The sequence below is a fragment of the Aythya fuligula genome, chromosome 3 (assembly GCF_009819795.1).
Source record: "Aythya fuligula isolate bAytFul2 chromosome 3, bAytFul2.pri, whole genome shotgun sequence".
Classification (NCBI taxonomy): Eukaryota; Metazoa; Chordata; class Aves; order Anseriformes; family Anatidae; genus Aythya; species Aythya fuligula.
The window spans coordinates 7605071-7631567 of NC_045561.1; the positions used below are offsets into that span (position 1 = coordinate 7605071).

The 26497-nt window shown below is 38.6% G+C and overlaps 2 protein-coding genes across 2 annotated transcripts in view; one reads left to right on the forward strand and one right to left on the reverse strand.

The window, feature by feature from the left end:
- Window positions 1-1889: 1889 nt before the first annotated feature.
- On the reverse strand, window positions 1890-8607 carry NDUFAF5 (NADH:ubiquinone oxidoreductase complex assembly factor 5). Its single transcript, XM_032185794.1, has 11 exons — window positions 8356-8607; window positions 8221-8261; window positions 8069-8132; window positions 6163-6210; window positions 5961-6064; window positions 5600-5639; window positions 4329-4526; window positions 3762-3822; window positions 2644-2727; window positions 2239-2321; window positions 1890-2098 (listed from the first exon to the last, which is right to left on the reverse strand). The coding sequence occupies exons 1-11, from the start codon at window positions 8605-8607 to the stop codon at window positions 2012-2014; spliced, it is 1062 nt and encodes a 353-aa protein (XP_032041685.1). The 3' UTR covers window positions 1890-2011.
- Window positions 8608-8687: 80 nt separating this feature from the next.
- Window positions 8688-26497, forward strand: part of ESF1 (ESF1 nucleolar pre-rRNA processing protein homolog) — a 31839-nt gene continuing 14029 nt past the window's right edge. Inside the window, exons 1-9 of the mRNA XM_032184975.1 lie at window positions 8688-8754; window positions 9031-9721; window positions 10416-10765; window positions 11579-11692; window positions 12320-12420; window positions 14067-14219; window positions 15684-15798; window positions 16774-16912; window positions 22441-22602. Coding sequence (XP_032040866.1) covers window positions 9058-9721; window positions 10416-10765; window positions 11579-11692; window positions 12320-12420; window positions 14067-14219; window positions 15684-15798; window positions 16774-16912; window positions 22441-22602 — 1798 coding nt within the window. The 5' untranslated portion in view covers window positions 8688-8754; window positions 9031-9057. The remainder of the gene's footprint in view (window positions 8755-9030; window positions 9722-10415; window positions 10766-11578; window positions 11693-12319; window positions 12421-14066; window positions 14220-15683; window positions 15799-16773; window positions 16913-22440; window positions 22603-26497) is intronic.

A 26497-nucleotide genomic window follows, 5' to 3' on the forward strand; every position in this document is an offset into this window, starting at 1 on the left:
CATTTACCCAGCACATTCCACCTCCTCATTCCCTTAACAGATCTGAGTCACAGCCACCAGCTGAAGTGACTGGAAATTAACCTGCTGAAGCAAAAATGCATAAAGTTGCAGTCATTTGACACAGCTCCATAGAAGCCTACATTTAGGAAACTTGTGAGTTCCCCTTGAAATAAGTGAACTTTATTTAAAACGGGACTTGTAAACTGAGGCAGTATCTTGTATTAAGGCCACTGAAAGACTCTAGGAGAACCAGAAGCTGTTGGTGTGACAAGTTCTTCCTTTAGATTTTAGTCTTTATTTTAAGGGCAATAAAGATTATAAAACCATTTCCCATCCATCTCCATTTGCCCAGGAGCATTACTGTTTTCTAACAAAAATGGAAGATGAGCTCCTTCCCCTTGAAAAATTATGGATTAGGCTTGTCAGAACTAATGGATGATTCTTCCCCTCCTTATCAGGGTGGTTTGTACTTTCTCTGCCCATTTCTTACTCAGATAAAATAAGCCCCCACAGTAGGCTCTTAAATTAGTCTTCTAGCCAGCCGAATACCGCATTAATAGTTTCTAAACGGCATTTCTGCAATTTGGAAAATTGAATACTGGTTAAGCAGTAGGTGGTAACTTTAATATCTGCATTAGTTTTGAATCATAACTCAAAAATCATTGACAGAATATTAAGGCTTCTGCCTACCTTGCGTATTTGGACTGTGCCACATTCTGTCACACTCCACCTGCTGGATAATCTTATTACAGCAGGCCTAAAGAAGCTTTATTTTACCCCAGTGTTGGTACACCTACTACATACAATGATAAAACTGCTTGAACAATATGCTTGATTATATACTTGTCATGCTTTTCCATTCTACTGTTCTCTATGAATATTATGATCAAGTGAAATCATTGGGTGAGCTATTGTTTCTAAACAACTCAGGTTAATGGGCCATATTCATAAGTAAAATCAATTTCTGCTAATAGATACTTATGGGAAAAGTCATAGTCCCATGCAACAGCTAAAGGGGGAAAAACTATACTTCATGTATTTCAGTCTCTAAAGGTAGAAAAGCAGAAAATAACAGGCAAATGTGATTTTAAACTAATATTTAGATAAAGTGCCACCTCTAATTTGTCAAATGCTGCGATATGTATGTGTAAAAATACCTTGCAACTCAAAAACAACAACAACAAAAAAAAAACAAAAACTCCAGAGAATGCCAATGGTAAGCTAATTGGTTTGAAGCGTGCAAGTCCACGTGTGTGCTAGGTGATTTTTCTGCTAGCTAGTCCTTTCAGTAAACTTAGTCTAATCAGGATACATTCTGCTCAAGCTAGAATTAAACATACAGCCTTCTTTATAGCTAAGCTCTCCCACTTATTTCAGAAACAATTATTTCTGTCTTTGCAAGTGGAGAGAGAAGTAATTGAATGTGCGTGACACAGGTGAAAGGTAGCAACTGAAGATATTTTTACAGTACAGCACTTACTCAATTACTTTCTTTTACGCAAGTCAAACATTCAAATTTCAAACGATACTGACAGTAACTTTGAAGTCTTAATTTCCATTCCAGCCCACAAAAAAAACATGTTAGGTTAGGTCTGCGTATTTGGTGGTAACATATTTTATAGTATGCCTCATATATACATTTGTCACCAAATATTATTATTCTTTATGATCCACCATCCTTTAGGAATAATTTGAAAGCAATGCAGGGTGATGTACACTTCAGACTTGCAACTCATACCAGGAGCAGTCTTTGCTATTGAAATACTCGAAGAGACATTACATCTCAGAACAGTCATTTAATCAAATTGAGCACTTAGAATACTACTCAAATATTTATCTCGAAAAAAAATAAATGCTATTTTACACAGCTGATGTTGTAGCATAGGCACTAAAAAATCCCCTGCTGCCTGCAGATTGCTATCATTTCAAAATGTCTTTAAGTACAAGTGGAGACTAAACACACTGAGAAGTTTTATAGGAACTTCAAAACAACTTTATTTCTCATGAAGAACTATTTTTTTTCTCTCGTAAGAAGTCCATCTATTTTTGCCAGATCTCCAAGTGAAACTGTTGCAGAACCTCTCTGGGCAGGTTTTGCCTAAGAATAAAAAACAAGAGAAAAAAAAAATCAGTGCTTTTTTTAAACAAACAAAAAAAAGTTATTTCACAAAAACCCTTTAAAATACCAGCCATTTCAAAATGTACCTTCAAAGAGAAAATTGTTTGGCTTCACATTACCTGTGATTCATGGAATTTCCAGCCAATCATGTAGAAGATCTGAAATGTTGCAGGTACTGTGCCATCGCTATTTCCATACATTTCTGCCAGAACAGAAGGGAGAAAATGGGAAGGTGTACAGAACATCAGTTTTAAGAAACAATCAGTTCCCAAAACATCAGAACCAAGTGTGACATATTCATCATAGTGACCCTCAGTGAAAGATTTGGGACAATAAAAATATCCCTTACTGGTGTATCAATATAGTTCAAATCCTGTCATTATAATTAAGGTTAAAAATACCTGTACTAAAATAGTATTTTTTTCTATTCCAAAATGGTTTTATTTTACATAGAGGTCGGAGAAAAGACATGGAAAATACATTCTAAAAGTCATTTCAGGTGAACTCACCTATTAAATACTTACCTCGGTATATTGCTGCAGCTGCCAGCATCGTATCCCTGTGAAGCAGAGGTTTTCTGTTCCAAGAGCAATTACTCTCTCCCATACCTAAAAATATGTTTCAGCTTTAAGGAAAAGAAGATACAGCATATATCATGAGTTAAGTGTCATGCACTAATGGCAGGTTTTTATTACCCCAGAGTAAGTACAGAATCCTCTGAATCTCACTGTAAGAGTACAACCTACAGCAGGGAAGTTTCTTACCTGTACAGATCCAAGCCTCTTAATGCCCATGCTTTGCAATTTACTGTTTGTATTGCTAGGAATGATTTCAGATTATTACCTTCCAGCCAGAGTGTTCAAGCATTTAGATTTTCTAATATTTTTTTTTACCCACCAAGTACAAAGTGTTTGTTCAGACACAACTCGTATTTTTATCATCAAAACTAAATACCCCCAGAAGATTTTTAATAAGAAATAATCATAAACCTAATCTTAGATAATTCTCCTTAATCACTTACTGTATCTGAATGCTTCTGCAGGGAATTAAAGTTCTATTTTCATTAAGGTATTGACTCTACACAACAGCAGATGACCTGAAATAAGAAGATGCCCTGAATTGCTCCATGAGTAACTACTGACTGCATACCAACAACTACTTTGCAATTCATGACAAATGAACACCAACTCAATTGTTAAGCACCACTTTTTTGTGTGTGTTTTCCTCATACTCTAGTGTGAGGGTCTATTCTCACTCCAAAGCGGTATCCTGAACATCCTGTTACTTAGGCAGGCTCACAGGGAAAAAAAAAAAAAGTCATTAAAAGTCATTATGTTGGATATATGCTTCTGTCTTCCTCTCAGGGCTTTTCAGCAGTTTACACTGAGGAGGCTTACAAAGAACAAGAGAAAAAGAGCAACAGAAAATTTACAGAAGGCCACAAGTACAAATTTTTGCCTTTTGCTTCCCAAAAAAAGTCTACTGATGGGCTTACGTTTCTGACTCACTAGGTATCAGGAAAAAAAAGTAATGCTTTCACTATTCCAGTACATTTTATTTGAAGTTAATAAACATGCTGAAACTCTTTTGCATTGGTATTGCTGATACAGAAAATGTTTATATTTCCAAAGTATATACTTGCCTTGCAAGTCTTCCATTATCTCAAACAACCCTGGGTAGTTTACTTGAATTTCATCAGTATCCTGAAATAATTCAGAATCTTAATTGTAGAGCATATCAACTTAAAAACAAAGCACTATGTCAACTTTCAAAGCCTGCTACTTCTGTTCAAACAGAACCATATATGTCTCAGAAAAATATACTCCCTCAACACTGCTGAAGAACTTTGTCTAGTAGCTCAAATGCAATCAAGTTTTAATTGAAGTGCCATTATTTTCTTCTTTTTAGAAGAAACAGCAAGAGTGTTTTTTCAAGTAGGTCTAACATTCTGTGACACATCTCTCTACAACGACCATGCAAATTCTACTGGGCCACTAGCCAAAGATACTCTTCCGTGGGTTTTAAAAATCACAGTACAACCAAGAACAGATTTAGTTCAGGCTATTTCAGAAACTTACTTTGCAAAGTGCACTACATGCACAAATAAGGAACTACCACATTAGTAATGTACTCTTGGAAGTAGCATTTCTTATACACCAGTTCTGATGTTCCACGTTGTTCTGATTTTTTTTTTTTTTTTAATAATTACCACAGTCAGAGTGTTAAAGCCAGTTCTTGACAGGAGATGTCCTAAATCTGATACAGCAGTGAACGGTGATACATGAGGAGAAAAACCCCCTTCTCTCTCTAATTCTGCTAGCTGCAAAGAGCAGCGAAGTTCATAGAGAGTGTCTCCCCCAAACATCGAACCAATAAATACTCCATCTGGCTTAAGAACTTGGTGAATCTACAACAGAAGAAAGATTATATTATTTCTTTTATTTTTATTAATATTGCGCAACTAAGACATTCTTAGCTTTTTTTTTTTTTAATGAACTTAGAAGTAATCATTGTAGTATCTTTAACAGATTTTTATTATTGACTATTCCACTAGGCAAGTTGAACCACCAAAGCTTTTGGTAACACTGCAAGATATATGATCTGTTCTCAGAAGAGACTATTTGTTCTTAAGAAAGAGAATCACTGGAAATTACATTCACAACTAGGAAACACAAAATACACTATTTCAGATTTTCAATTTTTCAAATTTCCAGATAAAATAATGTATTTCTTTCCAAGCTTGGTTTATTATTATTTATTTAAAACAAATACTGTGGGCATTGTAATTCTTATTTTTACTATTCCATAATAGGGTACTCCTATTTGTATGAACATGTGATAGGATATGGTATGTTTGAAATAAAGGAAAAAATGCCAAACTGGAAAAGATGTTCTTCACTCCTGTGCCAAAGCCAGGAGATTTAAAAAAAAAAATTTCATCTGCAAAAAGGAGCTTAGGTAACCCCAAAATCAGAGTTTTTTTCAATAACGTTTGTGGTTTTTCCTACAAATATTTGCTTCACATAAGAATCAGAAAGCTTTTATCTGCTTAGAGTTGTAATTCAAAAAGATAGCTGAGACAAATATTGAACACAAATTCTATAACCCAGGTTTGGACTAGTTTGATTTAGAAAACATTTAGAAAGCTATTAAGTGTGACTGACAATGAAATCAGTAACACTGACTTAGTTTACGTTAGTTACCATGATCTCAGCTGTTAAAACTATAAAATATTATACAAATGTGTTGTTTTGTAGTTATTTGTCCTAAATTGCTTTGAGACAATAAATTAATAGAAGTATCAACTGGTACTCCTCAAACTGCCAGAAATACTCCAAAAAATACCCAACTAATGAGCTATTCATGTGCCTATTTTTTTTTTTTTTTTAAAGAACAAGAAATATATAGAGCTCTGAATGGAAGTAACGGTAAGTGTTGTTTTTTATTTGAAAATAGTTGCACTAAAAACCAGTTTCTTACCTCTCTAAAAGCCTTAGGAAGGTCATTCACCCAGTGTAAACTGAAATACCAGAAAGAATTGCAGAATAAATAAAGTTTGGGGAAAGGCAAAATAATGTATATGCTAAGTATGTTTCAAAAGTCAAATCAACAAACAAGTTTTTAAGCTGCAGAAGTTTGGAAACACTGGCTAAAAATGTAGAGAAAAATCAAAAAAAGAGAAGGTATGTGTGCCTTGAGGGAAATAAATGTTAAGAACCATCAGGTCACCACGTTTTCATACTGTATGGTCACATTGACCATGCAAACACATTTCATACAGCACGACTTACATCTTTATCTAAAAAAAAAAAAAAAGTGTCAATTAACGATTAACACATACCTCAAGCTGCTAACAACAAGATCAAATGTATCTTCTTTGAAAGGAAGGAATTCCTCATCAGCTACAACGTTGATCGTAGGTACTTCAGATTCTACAGCATTTTTCTAATGTTGGGTTATAATAAAAACATCATCAGAAATGTATTCCTTCTGCTTTTCAGCATTATGGAATTAAATACATTAACACTCAGAAAGACACTTACAAAAACATTCTCTGCCATATCAACTTGAACAAGTTTTTCAACAATTTCCTGAAATAAAATAAGAAACTCTGTCATCCATTTGAGTTGTTTTATAAATTGACAATAGTTATTTTTGAACACTTGCATGTATAAGAAATTTCTAACAATTAAACTTTTCATAAAGTTGAAGGTATTTTTCTCCGCTAGCATGATACTTACTGATTGCTGCATGGGAGAATAGTCAAGGTAGAAGTAATAACAACCTTGAGGTTCAGTCAGATATAAACCACGGAACAGCAGACAGTGAAGTACATTTACACATTGCATGGTTTATGAAGGATAAACTGTTCTCCATTTACAAATCTCCATACTGATAGTTCTTGTTCAAAGTTAAGTGTGTGCAACAAAGACCAACCGAAAAATATGCATCTCCCAACTGAGGACTGAAGGTTAACTACTCCACAACAGTAGCTTCCCTTGCACTATTATTTGTCTAATCTTCAAATCTAGAGTGCAAGTCTTATGAGGAGAGGCTGAGGGAGCTGGGGGTGTTTAGCCTGAAGAGAAGGAGGCTCAGGGGAAGCCTTATTGTACTTTACAGTTACCTTAAAGGTGTTTGCAACGAGGTGGGGATTGGGCTCTTCTTCCAAGCATCAAGTAAGGTGAGGGAAAACGGCCTCAAGTTGCGCCGGGGGAGGTGTGGGTTAGATAGTAGGAGAAATTTCCTTACTGAAGGGGTTGTGTGGCATTGGAACAGGCTACCTAGGGAAGCAGTCGAGCCACCATCCCTGGAGGTCTTCAAGAAATGTGTAGATGTGGAACTCAGTAGCATAGTTTAGCGGTGGACTTGTCAGTACTAGGTTAAAACATAGAATATCCCAAGTTGGAAGGGTCCCATAAGGATTCATGCAGTCCAGCTCCTGGCACCGCACAGGTCTGCCCAAAAGTTTCGGCCATGTGGCTAAGTGCACAGTCCAATTGCCTTCTTAAATTCAGGCAGGCTTGGTGCCGTGACTGCTTCCCTGGGGAGCCTGTTCCAGGGTGCAACCACCCTCTCGGGGAAGAGCCTCTTCCTGATGTCCAGCCGAAACTTCCCCTGCCTCAGCTTGACACCGTTCCCGTGGGTCCCATCACTGGCGATTACAGAGAACAGGTCACCTGCCTCTCCCTGCCCCTCGTGAGGAAGCTGTAGGCCGCGATGAGGTCCCCCCTCAGCCTCCTCTTCTCCAGGCTGAACAGGCCCAGTGCCCTCAGCCGCTCCTCACACGGCTTCCCCTCTGGGCCCTTCACCATCCTGGTCGCCCTCCTCTGGACACTCTCGTGTCGCAGGTTCACATCCTTCTGGTACTGTGGTGCCCAGAGCTGCACACAGCACTCGAGGTGAGGCTGCACCAGCGCAGAGCAGAGCGGGACAATCACCTCCCTTGACCTACTAGCGATGCCGTGCTTGATGCACCCCAGGACACGGTTGGCCCTCCTGGCTGCCAGGGCACACTGCTGGCTCATATTCAACTTGCTGTCAACCACAACCCCCAGATCCCTCTCTGTGGGGCTGCTCTCCCCTGTTTCATCACCCAGTCTGTACGTGTGGCCAGGGTTGCCCCGTCCCAGGTGCAGGACCCGGCACTTGCTCTTGTTAAACTTCATGTGGTTGGTGATCGCCCAGCTCTCCAATCTGTCCAGATCTCTCTGCAGGAGAGGCTGCACTAGTTGATTTCAGAGGGCTTTTCCAACCTGGATGCCTCTATGATTAAGAGTCTGTCAAAACCACACCTTTGGACTGTAGATACATGTACAAGGTAATAAATAAAGGAATTTCCTCATTAGCATTCAGAGGGTTATTTTATCTTACAACAGCGCCCTAATAGAAAACAGACGGGAGAACACGCGCTTATTTTAGACATTTTGAAGCAGGACACGCCAGTACCTTGGTTAAATGCTGCGCTATGTAACCTCTTCCAGAGCCCAGGTCCAAGGCGAGAGGAAAGGTCCTGGGGGACAGGCGGGACACGCTTTAACGCCGCGCTCCCCGCAGCCCCGCTCCGAGCACGCCCCCAGCCGCCGGGCAGCGAGACCCACCTGGGGATGTCCAGCAGCCTGTCGGCCACCCTGCCGCCGACCTGTGGGGACAGCCGGCTGTGGGTCAGCGCCTCCGGGGGCGCGGTGCCACGATCCCCATCCCCGTCCCTGTCCCTATCCCCATCCCCACCCCACCTCCTCCCGCAGGTACTCGCACTGCGCCCGCTGCGCCTGCACCGCCGCCCAGTTCTTCTGCTTCCGCTTCAGCCGCCGGTCGAAGGGGCTCAGCACGCCCGGAGGGGTAGCAGCAGAGTGAGAGGAGGAGGAGGAGGAGAAGGAGAAGGAGGAGGAGGAGGCAGCAGCGGCGGCCGGCTGCGCCCACAGCCGGCGGCACCCCCCGCCCCACCTCACAACCCCCAGCCGCCACAGAGAGCCCGCCGCCGCCATGATGCGCGCCGCGCACCCGCCTCCTCCTCCTCCCCCGCCCCGCCCCTCCCCGAGCATGCGCCCCGCCGCCATTTTGCGGCATTGGCTGCGAGCGGGCTGAGCCGCCGCGGCCGCCGTAGCCGTGGGGGCAGCGAGGGGTGCGCTGAGGTGAGGTGCTGCCGGCCGGTGCGGGCCGTTTAACGGCTGTTAACGGTCCTCTCTGGGTTTTAACGGTCGTTACCGGGCGGTGGGCGTGGGGTAGCGGTAGGGTCTGTTGTACGGGGGGCGGTCTGAGCTCGCTGTGGGTCCTCGCACCGCCGCGTCCAGGGCTTGAGAGCGCATGGCTTAGGGAAGCGTTTTAGGTCGAGGTTACAAACTTGACTTTATTCTTTATCTTTTTTGGGGCTGTGCATCTACAGTTATACTTGTTCTTTCGCATTCCAGTTATCCGAGCCTTGATTGACGTCCAAAATGGCATCCCAAAAAGAAATCCTGAGCGATGAGCGGTTCAGCCGTGTCACCAGGGATCCCAGGTTCTGGGAGATGCCAGAAAAAGATCGTAAAATCAAGATCGACAAGCGCTTCCGATCGATGTTCCACGACAAGAGGTTCAAGCTCAAGTGTGCAGTGGATAAAAGAGGGCGCCCTGTTAACTATACCTCTGTGGAGAACCTGAAGAAGTTTTATGCCCTGTCAGAGTCTGACTCTGAACTTTCAGAAGGTGATAGTGAAGTATGCACAGAGAAGAAAAAAAAGAAGAAAAAAGCTAAGCCAAAAGAAGTAGATTGTGTAAAACCACTTGCTGATGGTCACCCAAAGAAAGAGAGTAAGCTAACCAAACAAGGGGCTGACCAAACGGGTGAAGTAGTGTCAAAACTGAATGATCAAAGTGAGGGGCAGAAAGTTGCATCGAGGACCAAATTGAAAAAGGACTCTAAGAAAAGTGTAATGGAAATTGATCGGTGTCAGGGAAACGAGGACCTCTCGCCCCCCAGGGAAAACAAGCAAAGAAATGAATCAGGGGGAAGATTGGTTTCGGTTCAAAACAAGCAAAAACCTTTGCAGCCAAGTAGTGCTAAATCAGATAAAGCTCCTAGGAAGGATCATTCCCTAGGAGGAAAAACAAAAGAATCAGGTAAGTTGTTAAAGTAACAGGTAAATTCACCTATATTTATGTGTGTGTTGTTGCAGTTGTTTTATCCATATAATATTTTTTTCCCCACAATATCAGCCATAAAATAACTGACTCAGGTTGCTGAAGAATCAGTGTCCTTCTGTAACATCGTGGACAATGTTGTCCTTTCCTTTGATGGAACTGAAATAGTTTGTTAGGATAGTTAGAAAAGTAAAGCGTATAGTTGTGTGTACATTTGTGTATTTGCCAAAATGAACATTGAATATAAGGTCTGATGCCATGAGAACTTAATATCAGCAGTTAAGTGAAAGCATAAGAAGAGCAGCATAAGCCCTGAGTAGAAGAGGGAATTAGAGAGAACAGGTGACTTGAGCAACTGTTTATACTATCTCTGTGCGTATAGCCTGAATTATCAAAACCCAACTTTTAATCTATTTATTCTGTATATAATTAAAATAAAATAAAAATAATCTTATTAGTTTGCTAATACAGCTGTAGGACTGAAGAGCAATAAATTAGACAAACTGAAGAGGCAATACGGATGATTTGTTTGTACTTCCATGATACAACTTGTTCTTGTGTTATGTACTAAAAGAGGTTTTGTAACTCCTTACTAAGTAAACCTTTGTTTTCTCCTCTTTGTAAAAGATCATATGTAGTTGAAGCATAAAAATAGGTATTGTTTATATTTTAGGGACTGTGCGCAGAGACACCTATGATGAAAGTGATGTCAGTGAAAGCCAATTAGAGGAAGAAAATTCTGAGAGAGAAAACTCTGAGTGTGCAGAAGCAGAAGAAGAGGAGTCAGAAGACGATGGGGAAACAGGCGAGGATGAGGAGTCAGAAGATGATGGGGAAACGAGCGAAGAAGATAGTGATTCAGAAGACGATGAAAGTGATATGGGGCCTGATCTAGCTAGAGGTATAGGGAACATTGAAACAAGCTCAGAGGATGAAGGGGATTTAGATGACCTATTTCCAAAGGAGCCTGAGATTGAGCATTCATGGGGTGAGCTGGATAAAGATGCCCCTCGTGGAGAAGAGGTAAAACTACATCTGCATGGGGAAATTTGCTATGTGATTATGTCAAAGGTGTATGTTGTTATGAGTTGGTTGTGGATCCTCATCTATATAACTGTTTGTGAAAGTATTTTTCATAGTGTTTTTTCAGCATTTCTCATTACAAAATGCAAGCCATCATGAAATTGGCTGAGAATGAGAGACCTTGGGCATTCTCTCCTGTGTTCCTCTGCATCTAAGCAGAGGCTTATCTATGAAAATGTTATCTGCAAATGAAAGAACAGTGGAATTGAGCTTTTTAAGAAATTCTGGAGTTTTAATAATACTGCTGATGTTGATTACTTATTTGTTTCCACTTTTCTAATTTTTTTTTTTTAATTCATGCTTGACGAAGTTAACTTACTAGACAATGAAACAGGACTTTAAAACTGAACACAATTATTGTATATGAAATCATAGTAGTGTGGTGATTCTGTAGCACTGATATTTACTGCTGTTGTGACTAACCATGTGATGATAACTCAGTCCTAAGTGCTGATGTTATAAATGCAGTCCTAATTTTGTGGTTGGTGCAGTCCAGTGCACCAGTTGGTGCTTTACCATTTGTTCACCATTTGTGTCTTTTTATCTGCTCTGTTGATTGCTGTTTCTGGCTTTTGCTAGTTTAAGAGATACTGAGCCTTGGGGAAAATACTACTTTTATGTTTTCTGCAGTTTGTTGCTGACTTAATTTTATTTTATTTTTTTTTAAAGAAAGTTGCTAGAGGATTGTGTATTCCACAAAGCAAACGGGAATTAAACTTACAAATTTTGTCCTTTTTTTTTTCTCCCATTCAGATTACGAGCAGACTGGCAGTTTGTAACATGGATTGGGATAGGCTGAAGGCTAAGGATTTGCTGGCTTTATTTAATTCTTTTGTACCCAAAGGAGGAACTATACTTCATGTTAAGGTAAGACCTGATTTCTAAAAGAGGTAGTGACTTTTACTGGAAAGAGGGGGGGAAGTCTGCAAAGAGAGAGAGTTCTGTGGAAGAACCAAAAGACAAATTAACTCCAAGTGCAATTTTGCTGAGCTCAGTGGTGAAATTCTCCAAGTCTTGTAGACTACATCTCTGTAGCTAGTTTGTTTTTCAGTAACCAATGGGGTAGATAACTCAATCTTAAAGCTGGCAGTTTCCAAGTGCTTTACAGTCCCTGTTGCTATTTCAGAGGTCATCAATTTTGAGTTGTTATAAACTGGTTAAATTCTGATAGTTAAGTCCTATTTTTCCATTTTTAGTATCTGCGTCCAGCAGAAGTTTTTTGAGAAGCGTTATTACTGCAATCCTTTTTGAAATGGGCCGCGTTGTCAGGGCTTCTGTTCTTCATCTGTCTGAAAGCATTCTCATTTTTAAACCTGTTTATTCCACAGTCTTTTCTGTAAGTTAACAGTAAGAGGGTGTTAAACTGTGGAATTGATGGCTTTATTTTTCTTCTGCTAAAACCAGTGAACTCTAAAAGGCTTGGTGAGATTGTTTTCTTAATTGGTATATGCTATGCTGCTGCAGTTAAAATTTATTTTTCTGTTGTATTTGTAGATTTATCCTTCAGAGTTTGGAAAAGAGAGATTGAAAGAGGAAGAACAACAAGGACCTGCAGAACTATTAGATCTTCCAGAGAATACCACAGAAAAAGACGGGTATTAACTTAGTCTTCAAATGAGAGATAGAAGCCGTAATTTCTACTGAAAAGCCTGGTCAGCTGCTTTTTGCAGATTTTCATTTGTGGGAGTCTCCTGTGGACAAATTTATTTTACACCTTTTTTTGAGAGAGATTTTAGGATTTTAGACCTGACTCTTGTTCGCTGTCAATGCGTTGAATAGATGCATTATGATAAAACTTGAGAAAATTTTCGTATTGATAAGTGACTTGAAAATTTTTATTGCGTAGCTTGTTGCAGTAATAAATGGAATGAATGTGTGGAGAGCTTAAGATGTTTTTCTCAGCAAATTGCCTTTCATACAACAAACTCCATTTGTTTACTGTCAAAACTTTTATCTGCGTAACCAACAGGGACCATAACTTAGCCCAAGAATTCCCAGGTTGAGACTTCCTGCATGCCACCTGCAGCGGCCATGGCTTACTAGGCTGAGCTCATCAGGCCTACTGTTGTCCAGGCTTCTTCAGGCATGTCTCTTTTTGTTTTTTTCCGCTCCTCTCTTGTTCTGCTTGAAAGTCTTGTCTGTATGGAACTGGAGAGGTTTTGATTTAATATTTTTCCAGATTTTCCAGATGTTTGGCAACCTGTGTGGAGCCCGTTTTGTATAATATATCCCACTGGACTGCCCTATATTTGGAGAATTTGGATGCTTCTAAAACAGTGTAAATTTCTTTGCAGAAAGTCTCTGGTGCATCAGGGAATTGTATAATGAACTTAAAGCGTGTGCTGAAGTCAGCTTCACCCTGTGCTTCAAGGTGCACCGTAAAGTATTGGGTTTACTGCTCAGTGGGCTCCAGATATTCAAATATAATGAATGGAAATCCAGATATCTCAGACACCTCTGTGATACCTCTGCACATACCCTTTACAGTCACAGGCCAGGACCTCAGCCCTGTGATCTGTCTCCATTTTTCCACCAATTCATCTACTTGTAAGCCGCTCTTTTACTCTTTTTAAGTTTTGATTCATCTTCTGTGATGACAGCACCACCTGTGCTACCAACATTAGTATCCTGATTCCTGTTCTCAGCCATATCACTCTTATTCAGTACTCCAATATTGTCTCTCTCAAGCATGAGGATCTGAAATCCTGTCCTCTTACAGTCTTGTGGTTTTAGTTAATGTTCTTAACATGTAACTTTACTTCTGTATGAAAATGGTTTTCATCCGCCTTGCAAGGAGCCAGGATTTCAGGTGCCAGCTCAGCTAAATAAGTGCAGACACCTGGACAGGAAAGATTAAATGGTACTGCTTGGGGCATGCAAAGATGCTACCCTGTGTGTCCTGTGCAGAGACGCTAACCTCATGATGCCTGTAGGAGGCAGAGCTGGATAGATTTGCTGCTGCATAAGGTCTTCAAGTGATTTGAATGCTGCTAGTAATTTAGAAGTCGGGAATTTCACGACTCCAGTCCTAGCATGTTGGCTCATCTTGTGGAAAATGCCATTATAAAAGCACTGAGTGAAACACCACCTCCTTTAATCAAACTATGAATTAGTTTTTTTGAGTAAAGCTGAATGGGTGTTTGTAAAACTTCACACTAACATATAATCTTAATAAAAGATGAGGAGTGTGTTTGAATGGTGTATGTTTTTAAGTTGATTATGTTGTTTCCTACTTTTGCAGGCTTTGCAGGGAAAAATTAAGGGAGTATCAGTTTAAACGGCTGAAGTACTTCTATGCAGTTGTAGAATGTGACTCTCCAGAAACAGCCAACAAAATTTACGAGGAATGCGATGGGTTGGAATTTGAAAGTAGCTGCTCTTTTATTGACCTGAGGTAAATTCAGTGCTGACTGTCTTACCTATGTATCCTGGGTGGGGAGGGGGCCAATAAATTTAAAACCAATTTTAAATAATCTCAACTAAACGATATTGTCATTGTAACCAAAATGAGATTTATTTTTTTTAAATTAGGCAATCGATACATTGTTAAAGTGTGGAGTTCTTTTTGTTTGTTTGTTTTCCCTTTAGCTGGAAAGTTTCATTTAAAAAAAAAAAAATAATAATTTTTTTTTTTTTTTTAAATTGCAAGTTTGAGAGGAGCTCTGAATAGAGAGATTATTCTTGGGTAAAATGTTCTGTTTTCATCTTCAATCTTTTGGTAAAATTCAAGTTGTTGAGAAAATGGGACAACATACGGCTGCTCTCGTGCTTTTTCAGGGTTGCTTACAACAGGGCAAGAATGTTGTCCTGAAGCTGCAATAGATTACTATGCTAGTTCCTGTGAATAAGCTGGAAGCTCTAATATTTCAAAAGTCACGTTTGGGAAGAAGAATTTTAAGTTCTAGTGGTGCTTTATTGTTAGTATTTCCTTTTGTTACCAAAAAGTCTTCTGGTCTGAGCAGAAGTGAGGTTACTAAATCATGGTAAGTTTGGACAGAAGCTGGCTTTGTCTGCTGGAACCCACATTAATGGGCACCCTTGGAAATTGGTGAAAGATAACTTTTTTGTTTTGAATCATAGTCTAGAAGAGTTTAATTCATTATCCTTTGAATCATTCTGGAGGAGACCAACTCTGCCAAATAAACACGCAATTTTTCTTGCTTCTAAACACAGGAAGATAATGTTTTACAGCAGGCAGCTGTATGAAATTCTCCAATGCTTTTCCTAATCTTCCACTTTATTAAATTTTAGTGTTGAATAGTATTCATCATATTACATTTGTAGTGATTAAAAATAAAAACTCAATTTCATATGTAGTGCACAAAGGTTTTTATTTAATCTAACTTCCGCTGGATACCAGACCTGTCTCTAAATTTTTTCCTACTAATTATAATGTTAATGATGTACCAGACATCCTTAAAATGTTTTGATTTTTTTTAAATTCATCTGATTTAAAATTGTATTTTACTTTTTTTCTTCCTAATTTTTAATATTATAAACCTTCCTATAAAGCAAATACTTAAAACATAATTCCTTGAAAACTAAGAATCACCCCCAAAACAAACAAACAAAATACCACCCCAACTCTGCCTACTACTAAACTGCAAGTTGTTCAGTTTACTTCCCCAGCATGGTGGTGGTAAAGACTGAAAATCCGTGGAATAGCTGTGCAAAAGCCAGACAGTTAATGTGTGTGTGTGGTATTTGTGTATTGCTTTGGTTTCCTTCTCAGGCTTACTGACTATATTTTAGCAAATTATTTTGTGCTGACGTACCATATTTGTGAAAAGCTTAGACTGCTTGTACTATGAAATTTCCCAGTATATTTGAACAATAACCTGCTTTATCTGCCTGTAAGATTTATTCCAGATGATGTTACATTTGATGATAAGCCAAAAGATGTAGCCTCAGAAGTGAATGTGTCTGTATATAAGCCAAAGTACTTCACATCTGCTGCTATGGGAACATCAAAGGTATCTTTACAATGCTTTCATAATGTTTTTCTAATTTGTTTAGTTTTATTGTCAGATTTTAAATTATATGTAAGTGGTAGGGAAGAGCTTCCTGCTTGTCTTAAGCATTTCAAAATAGAGACATCCAGCATGTTACAAGATGCAGGCATGTTACAGAGCTGCACGCTGTGACCCAATGTATAAGCTTTAATTTTGTTGTATGAGGGGCTCGGCTTTTCTGTTAGAAATTGAATACTCCATTTTGACCTCGTAATACCCCTCTTACAAGTTGCGCATGGACTGAACTTTGTTATCCGCAATTAAATCTTCTAATGTGCTGAAAATGGATGTTTGGGTGTAGTTCAAGAGGCTTTTTGGTGGCAGTGTCAGGCTTAAACAGTTGCTTCCCTTCCTTGTAGCAATCCATTTCTACTGTCTTATGTGACAGCCAAAATGTTCATCTGGCCATGAAATGAACCGGATTGAAGAAGTGATTAGTTGAGAACTAAGTAATTTCTGCAGGATCATTTTTCAGTCGTGTGTTTCATCTTCTTAGTTGAGGGCGCAGTTGCGCAAATGCTTTATTGTCCCTATTGCAATCCATGCCTGATTCCAGGAATGAGTTCGTGCTGGAGGAAGAGAGGAAAGAAGTTGGAGGCTGCTGCTTCAATACTGGTATCTGCTGCCACAAAGGAAACTTGGCTGACAGATTTTGGGTGGTGTGACCTGATGTTACAGAACCCTTGAATGCAATGGGAGACTTCTTTACTCTTTCATGTAGTTAAAACTCCTTGAAACTTCCATTGCTAAAGAATTTCAAAGAAGTTATAATGAAATCTATTATAATAAATTATTATAGGTAATTGTTCTGTAGTAACAAAACTAATAGGTTTACATTTTTTAAGTAGAAGGTAGTGATTTTTTTCTTAAAAAAACTGTCTTGACATGTTTAATGTTAGTGCTTCAGCTTCTAGAAGTGGCTTTCTTATTTTTAAGGTAGATGTAACATGGGATGAAACAGATCACGAGCGAGTAATGTCACTTAGCAGAACTTTTAAAAAAGAGGAGCTCCTTGATATGGATTTTCAAGCTTACTTGGCTTCATCTAGTGAAGAAGAGGAAGAACAGCAGCAAGGTACCTACATAAACGTTGTTCACAAAGTCAGTAGCTACATTTAATTAACTCATGTTCAAAATACTGTGTAAATTCCATAACATCAGAAAATGCTTTGAATGTCTCCTTTTACAGGGACTCATTATACTCTGAACTCCTTATACTCTTTATAGAGAAGGTGTGGTCAAGTTCTACTCTAAAAATAACCTATCTTTGCTCCAGACCTAAACATATCTGAAAATGGTGTATACTCGCTTTTCTGTATACATGACCTAAAGGTAGAGGGACCTGGGCGGTGGGCACATTTGTATCTTTGATTCACGCATTTCAATTAGGAGATAAATGGATTGATGATAGAATGCTGACAGATAATGCAAAACTTGAAAAATTCTGTAAGTCTTTGAGTTAGGCCTGATAACACGGCAGCTGTAGAGTTCCTCTGATTTACTGGGACTTGACATTCCTTTTTCCTCTCCCCTTTATTTCTTCTTGTTCTTTGTTTTTCTGTTTTGTTTTTGTTTTTATTTGAGTTAAATACTGACTGCAAAAACAAACTTTTCCAGCATTTTCTGTCCATAGTAAGAAAACACATGTTCAAATTTCTAAAATTTCTCTTAAAGCCACAGCTGAAATTCATTATACAGACCTGATTCTGATTCTCCAAATAAATAACATCACCATTACGACCTCAAAACGGCCAAATTCTTTGTTGAAGACAAAGGAAACACTTCTGCAGTGGAATTTGTGAAGTATATTAGCTGATTTAGGAGTTACAGATTATTCAGAGCATTGATAAATGAGACCGTTTGATTTTCATATTTAAACCTTGCTTTCAAAGAGCTTCCTGTTTCTCACTTGTCATGCAAAATATCTTTACCTAATGTAATTAATGTTTAATTAAGACAAATATAATGGTTATAAATGGAGTTTTTCAAATAGAAACATCATAATTCATCGAAATCATAGTTCATTTTCTTTTTTGCTGATATTGATAATACTGCTAAAGAGAAGAGACTTTTCATTGTACGTTTGACTGACTTTTCTAGAGACTGGTAGCTATCAGGTTCATTCAGTTCTGAATAAAAATAAACTTTTTTTTTCTGTAGAGTTTGAGTAACACTGACTTAATTATTAAAACAAACAAACAAAAAAAACATCCAATGGTGAGCGATCAGGAGTTTCCCTAATGATTTAGTCTCGAAGTGGCTGTTTTATGATTAGTAGCTTGGGCCTCTAAGTACAACATCTTTTTCTTTCTTTTTTTCTCCTACCTCTCTATTTTTCAGGGTAATGTAATATTTCAACTGGAAAATTCTATTTACGGTATTTAGTATATAATACTGTATAGCAATAGTAATGTAGTATAGTATTATATATGTAGTGATTTGCCATCCTTATGACCCTCTGTATATGTACTAAAGTCTCTGCAGGGCAAGGACACACTGAAGAAGCTGTCCTAAGGCTGGGCTTCCTGGGATACCCTAGACAGGACGTGGAACCTGTTCCAGACTTTAGAGGGCCCTGGGGAAGATGTAGATTGTACAAAGGTCCTTAGGCGCAGCAGTAGCTCTTCTTGGGTAATCAGAGTGTGAATGACAGTAGAGAAAAAAAATGTGGTATGAGACTTCTGGTACTCCAAAGTCTTACGTTGGGGGGGGGGGAAGGTAAGTTACAGAATGTGTTCAAGGGAACCTTATGAAAGACTGGAGTAGCAGCAAGACTGAAGTAGCAGCAAATTTTAATTGCTTTTGGATTCCTGTTGCTTCTTAAAAATAAGAAGGGAATGTCACGTAACTTTTAAAGTCTTCTGCATATAGTGCAAATTCCTCAAGTACTTTACTTGTTTTCACTCTAAAAATCAGTCTACTCTTAATTGGTCATATATATAGCCTAAATTACAAGGAAAAGAACATATCATTAAGCCTTAATCAAGTCTTTCAAACAGATGTTAAAATGGGTTTATACAGCATTAAAGTAGGTTGTTGTAATCAGATGTGTTTGAAGTGTGCAAAAGAGCATGACAGATTTTTCTGGTTATGGAGTTGGGAAATCTGCTGGCAGCAGACTTGACTTGGCAATATCTTGGCAGGATAAGTGTCCATTTGTTTCTCATATTACATAAAAATATGTTTATAAGCTGTACCTCCATGACCTTAATTTTCTCTAGTAATGGTTAGTAAAATGCATTAATAGGAGCAGTAGCTGCAGAGAAAAGTATTTCATTTTTTTAAGTTCAGGTTTTCAAGGCTACTGCTGTGTTAAAAGAACAGCGTCTGTTACAGCGTGGTGATAGAATCTGGAAGTGAGCAACACTGAAGAAATTTTAAGTAAACTTTTGTTTCTGGGAAGGGAGAGAGATCGACCTAGAGTTATGTTATCACACTAACACACTTGAGACCTCAAATTGTGTAGTTCCTAATAATGGTTTTGAGAAATAAGTTGTTAATAGAGGAGTGGTGTTGCTGTGTCTGTAACGTGTTCCTGACATTTTATCCGTTGAGTTACTGGATACAAAGCAGGATTTTGTCCAGCAGAATTATGTGGCACTATGCACAAAAGGGAAAAATGCGTAAGGACTGTGATAAGAAGGAAAAAATGTTCTGGCCATCTAATTTATTTATTTGTATGCTTTATTTATAAACAGCTTTAGTTGCCCTGGTCCATTTCGTTTTTATTACATTTCTTAAGTTAAAAATGTCTGTTACCAATGTTGTTGTGATACAACAGATTTGTAATGTCAAGTATTTCAATTTCATGGACTTGCTATATAGTAGCTTGTGGGCACAAAGCATCTCCTTTACATTGCTTCTGAACTCTGTTGCTTGGATGCATTTGTTGCGGTTAGTAAAACTTTGTGGCGTGCATCAAATTCAAGCCCGTAACTGCGATTCTGATTGTGAGCACCAATGATTTAGTTTATGGCATTTTAAACGACGCTTCAAATTAAGCAGCATGGTGTTGATGCCTAAGATTTTGTGCTGTTTTTTTTTTTTTTTTTTCTTTTTTTCTTTGCAATAAAAAGATCATATTTGCCGTGCTGCTTTGCTCTGCCACGCAGAGTATGCGAAGAGACTATATGACATAACGCTTGAACTGGGGTGGTTTTGAGCAGTTGTTCTTGATGGGGTGTTATGTGCAGGGAGTTCTGTAGAGAGCCCTGCTCTGCACAGTAGGAGTCGGAGCAAGGAGTTCTGCTGCCTTTGTGGAGTATTGTGTTAGAAGCTCTGGATGACAGGAGGCTTTTCTGCTGCAGCACCAATGCTGGAGATGCACACGTGAGGAAAGAAAATGTAATCCTCGGAAGGAGGATTTGCGAGGTGGAGATTCACTTATTTAATTGTGCTGCTGATGTAGTTTTTAGTGATTAATGGTAAATAAGATCAGTACACTTAATAAATATTTTACGTTTTTAAATCTATTTTGCTCATTAGCTTAGCTATGTTAAATGGATCTTTAATATTTTATCATATGACAGTACATATGGTGTCTTACATATGAATACTGTTCATTTTTATGCTTGCTAGGACTGTTGCAGAAGGCTAATAACTGGCAGATGATAAAACATGCAGCTATTTAAAATTGTCGCTGAATTCAATGGGTATTTATTAAATGCATTGCACACAATGTGATTTGGGTTGGCTTCTCTCCCTCACTACTCTGTAGATGCTGAGGCATTACTGCTGCTTCAATGGTAATGAGGATCTGACTTCTTAAAATATTCCTGTTGGGTTAGTTTTGGCATGTTGCTAAAATAATTCCTAAGGAAATAAGCCAGAGAGAGGAGTTACCAGTTAATGATTTAGCCAAGGCCAGGTGGAATTTCTTGGGATAAAATAGAAGCACCACAACCTGATGGTTTCTTTTTATGAAACACCTGAAGCTTGGTATGACTTGCTGGTTGGGGGTTTTTCTAAGGTGTATTTGTAGGAGCGTGTTTTGTGTGTGTATTTTTTATTAAAAAAATAAGATGGATTAAGTTCTAGGAAACCCCAGAACAAAGGTCAACTTGGCTTTCCTTCTGAAAAATTCATGTAACCTCTTGGAGTTGTTCAGCGGCTTAGAATTAAAGGATATCTCTGTGTGTGCTTGTGCAGGCTAGGATGTCCCTGCTCAGAAGTGGCTAGATGGGAACCCAGTCTGACTTGTATTTTATATGCTTGTATTTTATATTCCTAATTTCATCTGCTTTTACGTTCTTTTCATTCACAGGCTAAGTTGTTTTTTCTCTTGATTGTATTTCTATTACAATGTAACTGTTAGTGTTTTGTTTTTGTTTTGGCCGTGTTTTTTATTCAAAAAGTCTTTAAAAAACATATTGGCAGGAAACATTACTGCCTTAATATCCATCAGAAAGTGGTTCCTCATGTTGTGCAACACAGTGTGATACTTGAAAGCTAGCAGCAAGGTTACTTGAACTCCAAACAAACTTCGAGAACATATTCAGTTAATTTTCCTTTCCTTTCTTGCAGCTGTTTTCAAAGTTCTTTATTTGCTTATAGAATGAAAAAGCTCTGAAGAGTTTTTTGAAGGCAATGTTAACATTTGTATTAAAGCTATTGGTTTTGACAAAAGAAATTCAACTTGTATCAAAACTGGAAAGTGTGACAACGTGTCACCGCTTAAATTTCTCCTGGCAAAATTAGCAAATAATACAAATGAGTCACCCCTTCGTTACCCCATTTCAAGGGAGCATTTCTTAGCCAAAGGATCTCTTCAATTCCCATCCAGGATAGCTTTGCTTACCGTTTCTTATGACATCAGGAAGAAAAAAAAAGACAGTCACTTATTTTTTTTCTCACTCTTAAGAGCTGAATGCATTTTTGCTTGCTGCATGAGCAGATGCTTTTGTCTTAGGAGTTCTCTGCTACTGATCAGGAAAGTGGAAAAGCAGCTGCAGTTAATTGAACAGTCAACATTTCCAATCCCAGCCAACAACAAGCATTTTAAGGTTATGGGATGAAAAAGAACAACAGTATCAGAAAAAGAAAAAAGGAGCCCCAAAGCTAGATTTCTACTGTTCAAGGAGCTGCAGCATCTTTAAAGCTTAAAAAGCCTGTTCTCTTTGAAATGCTTCTTGAAAGCTTATTGCAGGTCACATTGTAATTGTGTTTTCCTTAGCAAAAATAGCCAAAACTGCTTCCATCTTGCTTTTTATCTTTAGTGACACGTTGAATTAATAAAAAGGCTTGAGTAATTTGTTAAAATTTCAAGGTGCTTTGCACAACTTTTTTTTTTTAGGTTTAGGTTTTTTGATGTTATTACTGTGCTGCCAGGGACATTAGGGACTCCAAGAGTTGTAAAACGCAGTAAAGGATGCTGTGTTCTGTCAGTGGTTTCCTTTGTTGGACCAACTCTTTGCCTTTTCAGATTTTTTTTATTTTATTTTTTTGTGAAGCAGGGGAGTTCTAGAACTGGTTACTTTTTCTGGGAATAATATATGAAAATACTTTATTTTGTTATAAATGATTTAATGTTCCTTAGGTGTGTTCCTTGAATGTAAATGGATCGCTTTGAGGTTGTCTTCCATACCTTCTCTTTTGTCTTTCTAGGCGATGATGTAGATCATGAAATGGAAGATGATAAACCCAGGAAAAGCCAAAAAGATGATGAGGAACAAATTGCCAAGTACAGAGAACTTCTGCAAAGTATCCAAGAAAAAGAGAAAAAGCAAGAGGAAAAGGGTATAGAAATGGAGATTAAATGGGTTCCAGGTAGGCTTTAACTTTTTTCTTTTACAGACTTGGGCAGTGTGCAGTATTGGCCTGTTAATGGGGATACGATGTAAGGTGTATGATTTATAGTAGTAGAAACTGACTTTTTTCCCATAAATTGAAATCCTAGTGGAATACAATGGAGGAAATAGAAGAAATAATGACTGAACTCAGTTCCTCAGCTGTAAGATTCTCTGTGTAGCTTATTTACTTGCCAGTTTTTCTTGTGCTTGCTTTTTCATTCATCGCTTTATAGATTTTACTTGAGTAGAATTCATGTTTGCAATAGAATCATAAAACATACCTACACTTCTAAAAATGAAACAATATGATTTGGAAACGTAGCATGAAATTGAAGGAGAGTGGTTTTAAAATCTTGCTTGCTTAATGCGAAAGGTTTGGGGGAACAGAAAAGGGAGAAGTCTGATCTTCCAGTGAGACAGCTCTGTGGGAAGGAAAGCTACCAGGAAAGCAAGCTTAGGGGATACTTAGTGATGTATGGATAACTTTACCATATAGAGTCCCAGCAGATCTCTTCTTGAGAAAGAAGAAAACTTTCTGAAAACTATTGTCTGTTCTTTTCCTTTGGAATGAAAACGCATTGAGACGCTTAGGTTTTGTTTATGAGCGTGCTCCTTCCATGAGAAGTAATGAGCCAGTTGAACAAGACACTACATCCAAAAAAGGGATGGTTTCTTCTGTAGCCTTTTTTCCTTCATCCTGTCCCCAAGCTCATTCTGACAGCATGTACCAGCCCTAGAACTTTGATAGATTTATTTGCAAGTTAATTTAATTTGCTAAAATGGCAGAGCTGCTCTGGAAAAAAAAAGGAAGTGAATCTGTACTGCTGAGTTAAAGAGTCCAGCGTTTGGTGAAGGCTCAGAGGGTTGAATGATGTGGTCCAAAGACTATGAAAGTGTAACATGCCCCTTCTAGCGGCAGCAGTTGGTGTATTGGCTCAGTACACATAGGACTGCAGTCTATACAAGAACACGATCTGATCTGTTACTGTACATACAAGACCAGAGCCGTGCTAGAACTCATCCCCATCCCAACTGATGTGTTAATTCCATCTCGAAGTGCATATCTGACTTGCACTATTGTTACTTTGAATTCACGTGGGTGACTTGTGTTGAGTATGTATGCTCCCTATTAATATCTTGTTCTGGTGTGGGCCAACTCATTGAAATCAAAGATACAACGTGCGTTATGGGACAAGTGCTTACTGACAAGGCTGTAGGGATGTTTTACTTTATCTGTCCACAGTGTGTCAGTATTTGCATTTCTGGAGTTGCTTGGTTAGTATCTTTTTTGATTGTATCACTGAGCATTCAAGGCAGCTGGGTTTTCATACATAGGTAAACTGAAGGTTTTTATTTTTATTTATTTTTTAAGATGGTGCTGAAGTTAGGGATCTAGAGCAAACCATCCACTGCAGGAAATGAAAAGAGACTGCAGGAAACTTAGTGGCATGGGGAGAGCAACCAGTTTGCTGAAGGGTGTAGTTTCATCAGCTGCACCTTGCATGTTGCAAGAAAATTTGTACTGGTGTTTGGGAACGTAGTACAGATGGAATCAAATTCCCCAATAGAGTGGCTCCCTCGTTTCTTTTTTAGTGAACTGGACTTAGCAAATTGACATTGTTCCGTGTCTCATCTAGTCCAACCCCTTCATTATCGCACCTTGTGGAGCTCCTAGGACTCCTCCCACACTTTCCTCTCCCTAGAAGAAGGGATGGAGAGGAGTGGTGGTAACACCCAGCATTCCTCATCCTTCCTGTTATTCTGTCAGGCTACATGCTTTGTAAAATCAAAACAGGCAGCAAAGATACATCCTGGTAGATACGGCCTTGTTTAGAGCCAGTAGGATGCCTGGGTGCTGTTTCAGATGGGTTTGTATCATGATGTCAATTTGATGTCAATTTTGCAACTTTGATTTTATAGCATGTATTAGCTTTTTCTTCATTTCTTCCTCTTGTATTATACTCTGGAGTATTTTCCAAGATCAGAGGTTCTGGATGTCGTGGAAGCATTCGCTTGCCTTTTTAAGCGAAACTCCAAAAACTATGGGTAAAACTGATGGTGCTGGCTGTGTTCTGAGGGCTAATAGCTAGTAATGGTATTTTGACTGACCTCATGAAGGTTAGTAGTTTGCTTCTTTATTTCGTATTACAAGAGCATTCAGGCTTTGGAAACCTGAATTGAGTTTGTGATATTGTTACTCAGCTCCCTTGCCTACCAACTCTTGAGTTTGTCAGTCTGCTTTTAAAATCCTATTCATGTCCTAACTCTCCTTTTTTATTTTTTTCATTAAGTGGATGGCTTCTTTCTGAAATAAGCCTTAAAAGCAAAGAAGAGTGTCTTCACTTTGTTTACTGTTCTAATATGTGGCAACGTGTAGCCTTTGTAGACTTCAGACAGCATTTGGAGAAAACGTCCTGCACACCTGAAAGGGGGTGGCTCTCAGAGTGAAATGCAGTTGCTGCATCATTTATAGCTCTGGCAAATACACACAATTGAGGCTACGATTTCTTATGGGAGAGAAGTATGTTAGTTATTACCCTTTCCTTGAACTAATGTGCATATTGAAATTCTCAAAGAACTAATTATGTTCCATTTGGAGTGTTCTGGGCATTTAAAAATCGTTTGTTATCATCTCTCAAGACTCCTTAGGTCTTTTAGAACCAACTTTCATCTTGAAATGCTTTTATTATCAAACTCTGCCTCAATCTGATGGACTTACTGCAAGGTCATTTTCCTGCCCAAATATTTAATATAGAGAGAACTACAACAGTTAAATCCACGACTTTCCTCAATTGAAAGGCAGATCTGAATTAATTTAAAAATTTGAGTTTTGGCACAAATATTTACACATGGTTATAGAAAGCATACTTTGTGAATGATTCAGTTATTCTTGAATCATAATAGTTTTAATAAACCACAGTGCCAGCAAAAACAAATTAGATGTAGTTCCAACTTTCTTTGGTCTGTTTCTTTTAGGCACAAAATCAATGTTATATTTAAGCATCCATCTGTTTTCTTAATCATAGCCGATCTGAGCAACAATTACTATGCATTCTTATCCAGCTCCCCAAACTCTCCTTAGAAGGTGAAGAGGGAGAAGACCACAATCGCTGTTCTTGATGCTATTCGGCCAGTTTCTCATACAGCTTTTTTATTGGACTTAAATTCTTCCTTTGGGAAGAATGAGATGTAAATATGTAGCTGAGCTTTAAGGAAACCTTGAAATTTGTTTTCATCAGAAGTAGACCAGCAGGCAGTCAGATCCCTTATAAGTGCATGGTGGACCCCAACTGTATGTTGTTACAGATTATGTGGGGCAAGAAAATGACAGAATTGAATCAAAATCTGTCTCAATCTAGATCGCTGCTTCTGGTAGAGATAAAGAGATAAATGATAAGGAATCCTACCTCACGCAGCACAAAGAAGTGTGTGCTCAGTGCTGTGGTTCTTCACACTTGACATTTTAGCATCTAAGGGTTTTTTGGTGTGTGTTTGTTTTTTTAAGGGAGTAGTGCTGTGTTAGGAAAACTGTCTTGACCCAAGATGTGTTATATTTGTGGCAAACAAATTGTAATGTTATCAGAGTCCTTCTGCTGGCCGTTCCTTTGATCTAACTTCAACAAGGTGTGTGTATCAGTTCTTTTGTTATTTTTTTTGGGGGAGGAGTAGGCGAGGTATTACATGTATGTTCATCTTACTCATTTAGGTTTACTGAGAAGCATCTCTCTAGCTTTTAGTAACTGTGACAGTTGCAAGCAGTTAGATTGCCTAAAGTTTTTCATTGTTTAGAGAAGCAAAATTTCTGTTTCAGCCTTCTTCCCTCAGTAATGTGAGAAGCAGTACTTAAGCTGATAATGTTGTATGGGGTTTTT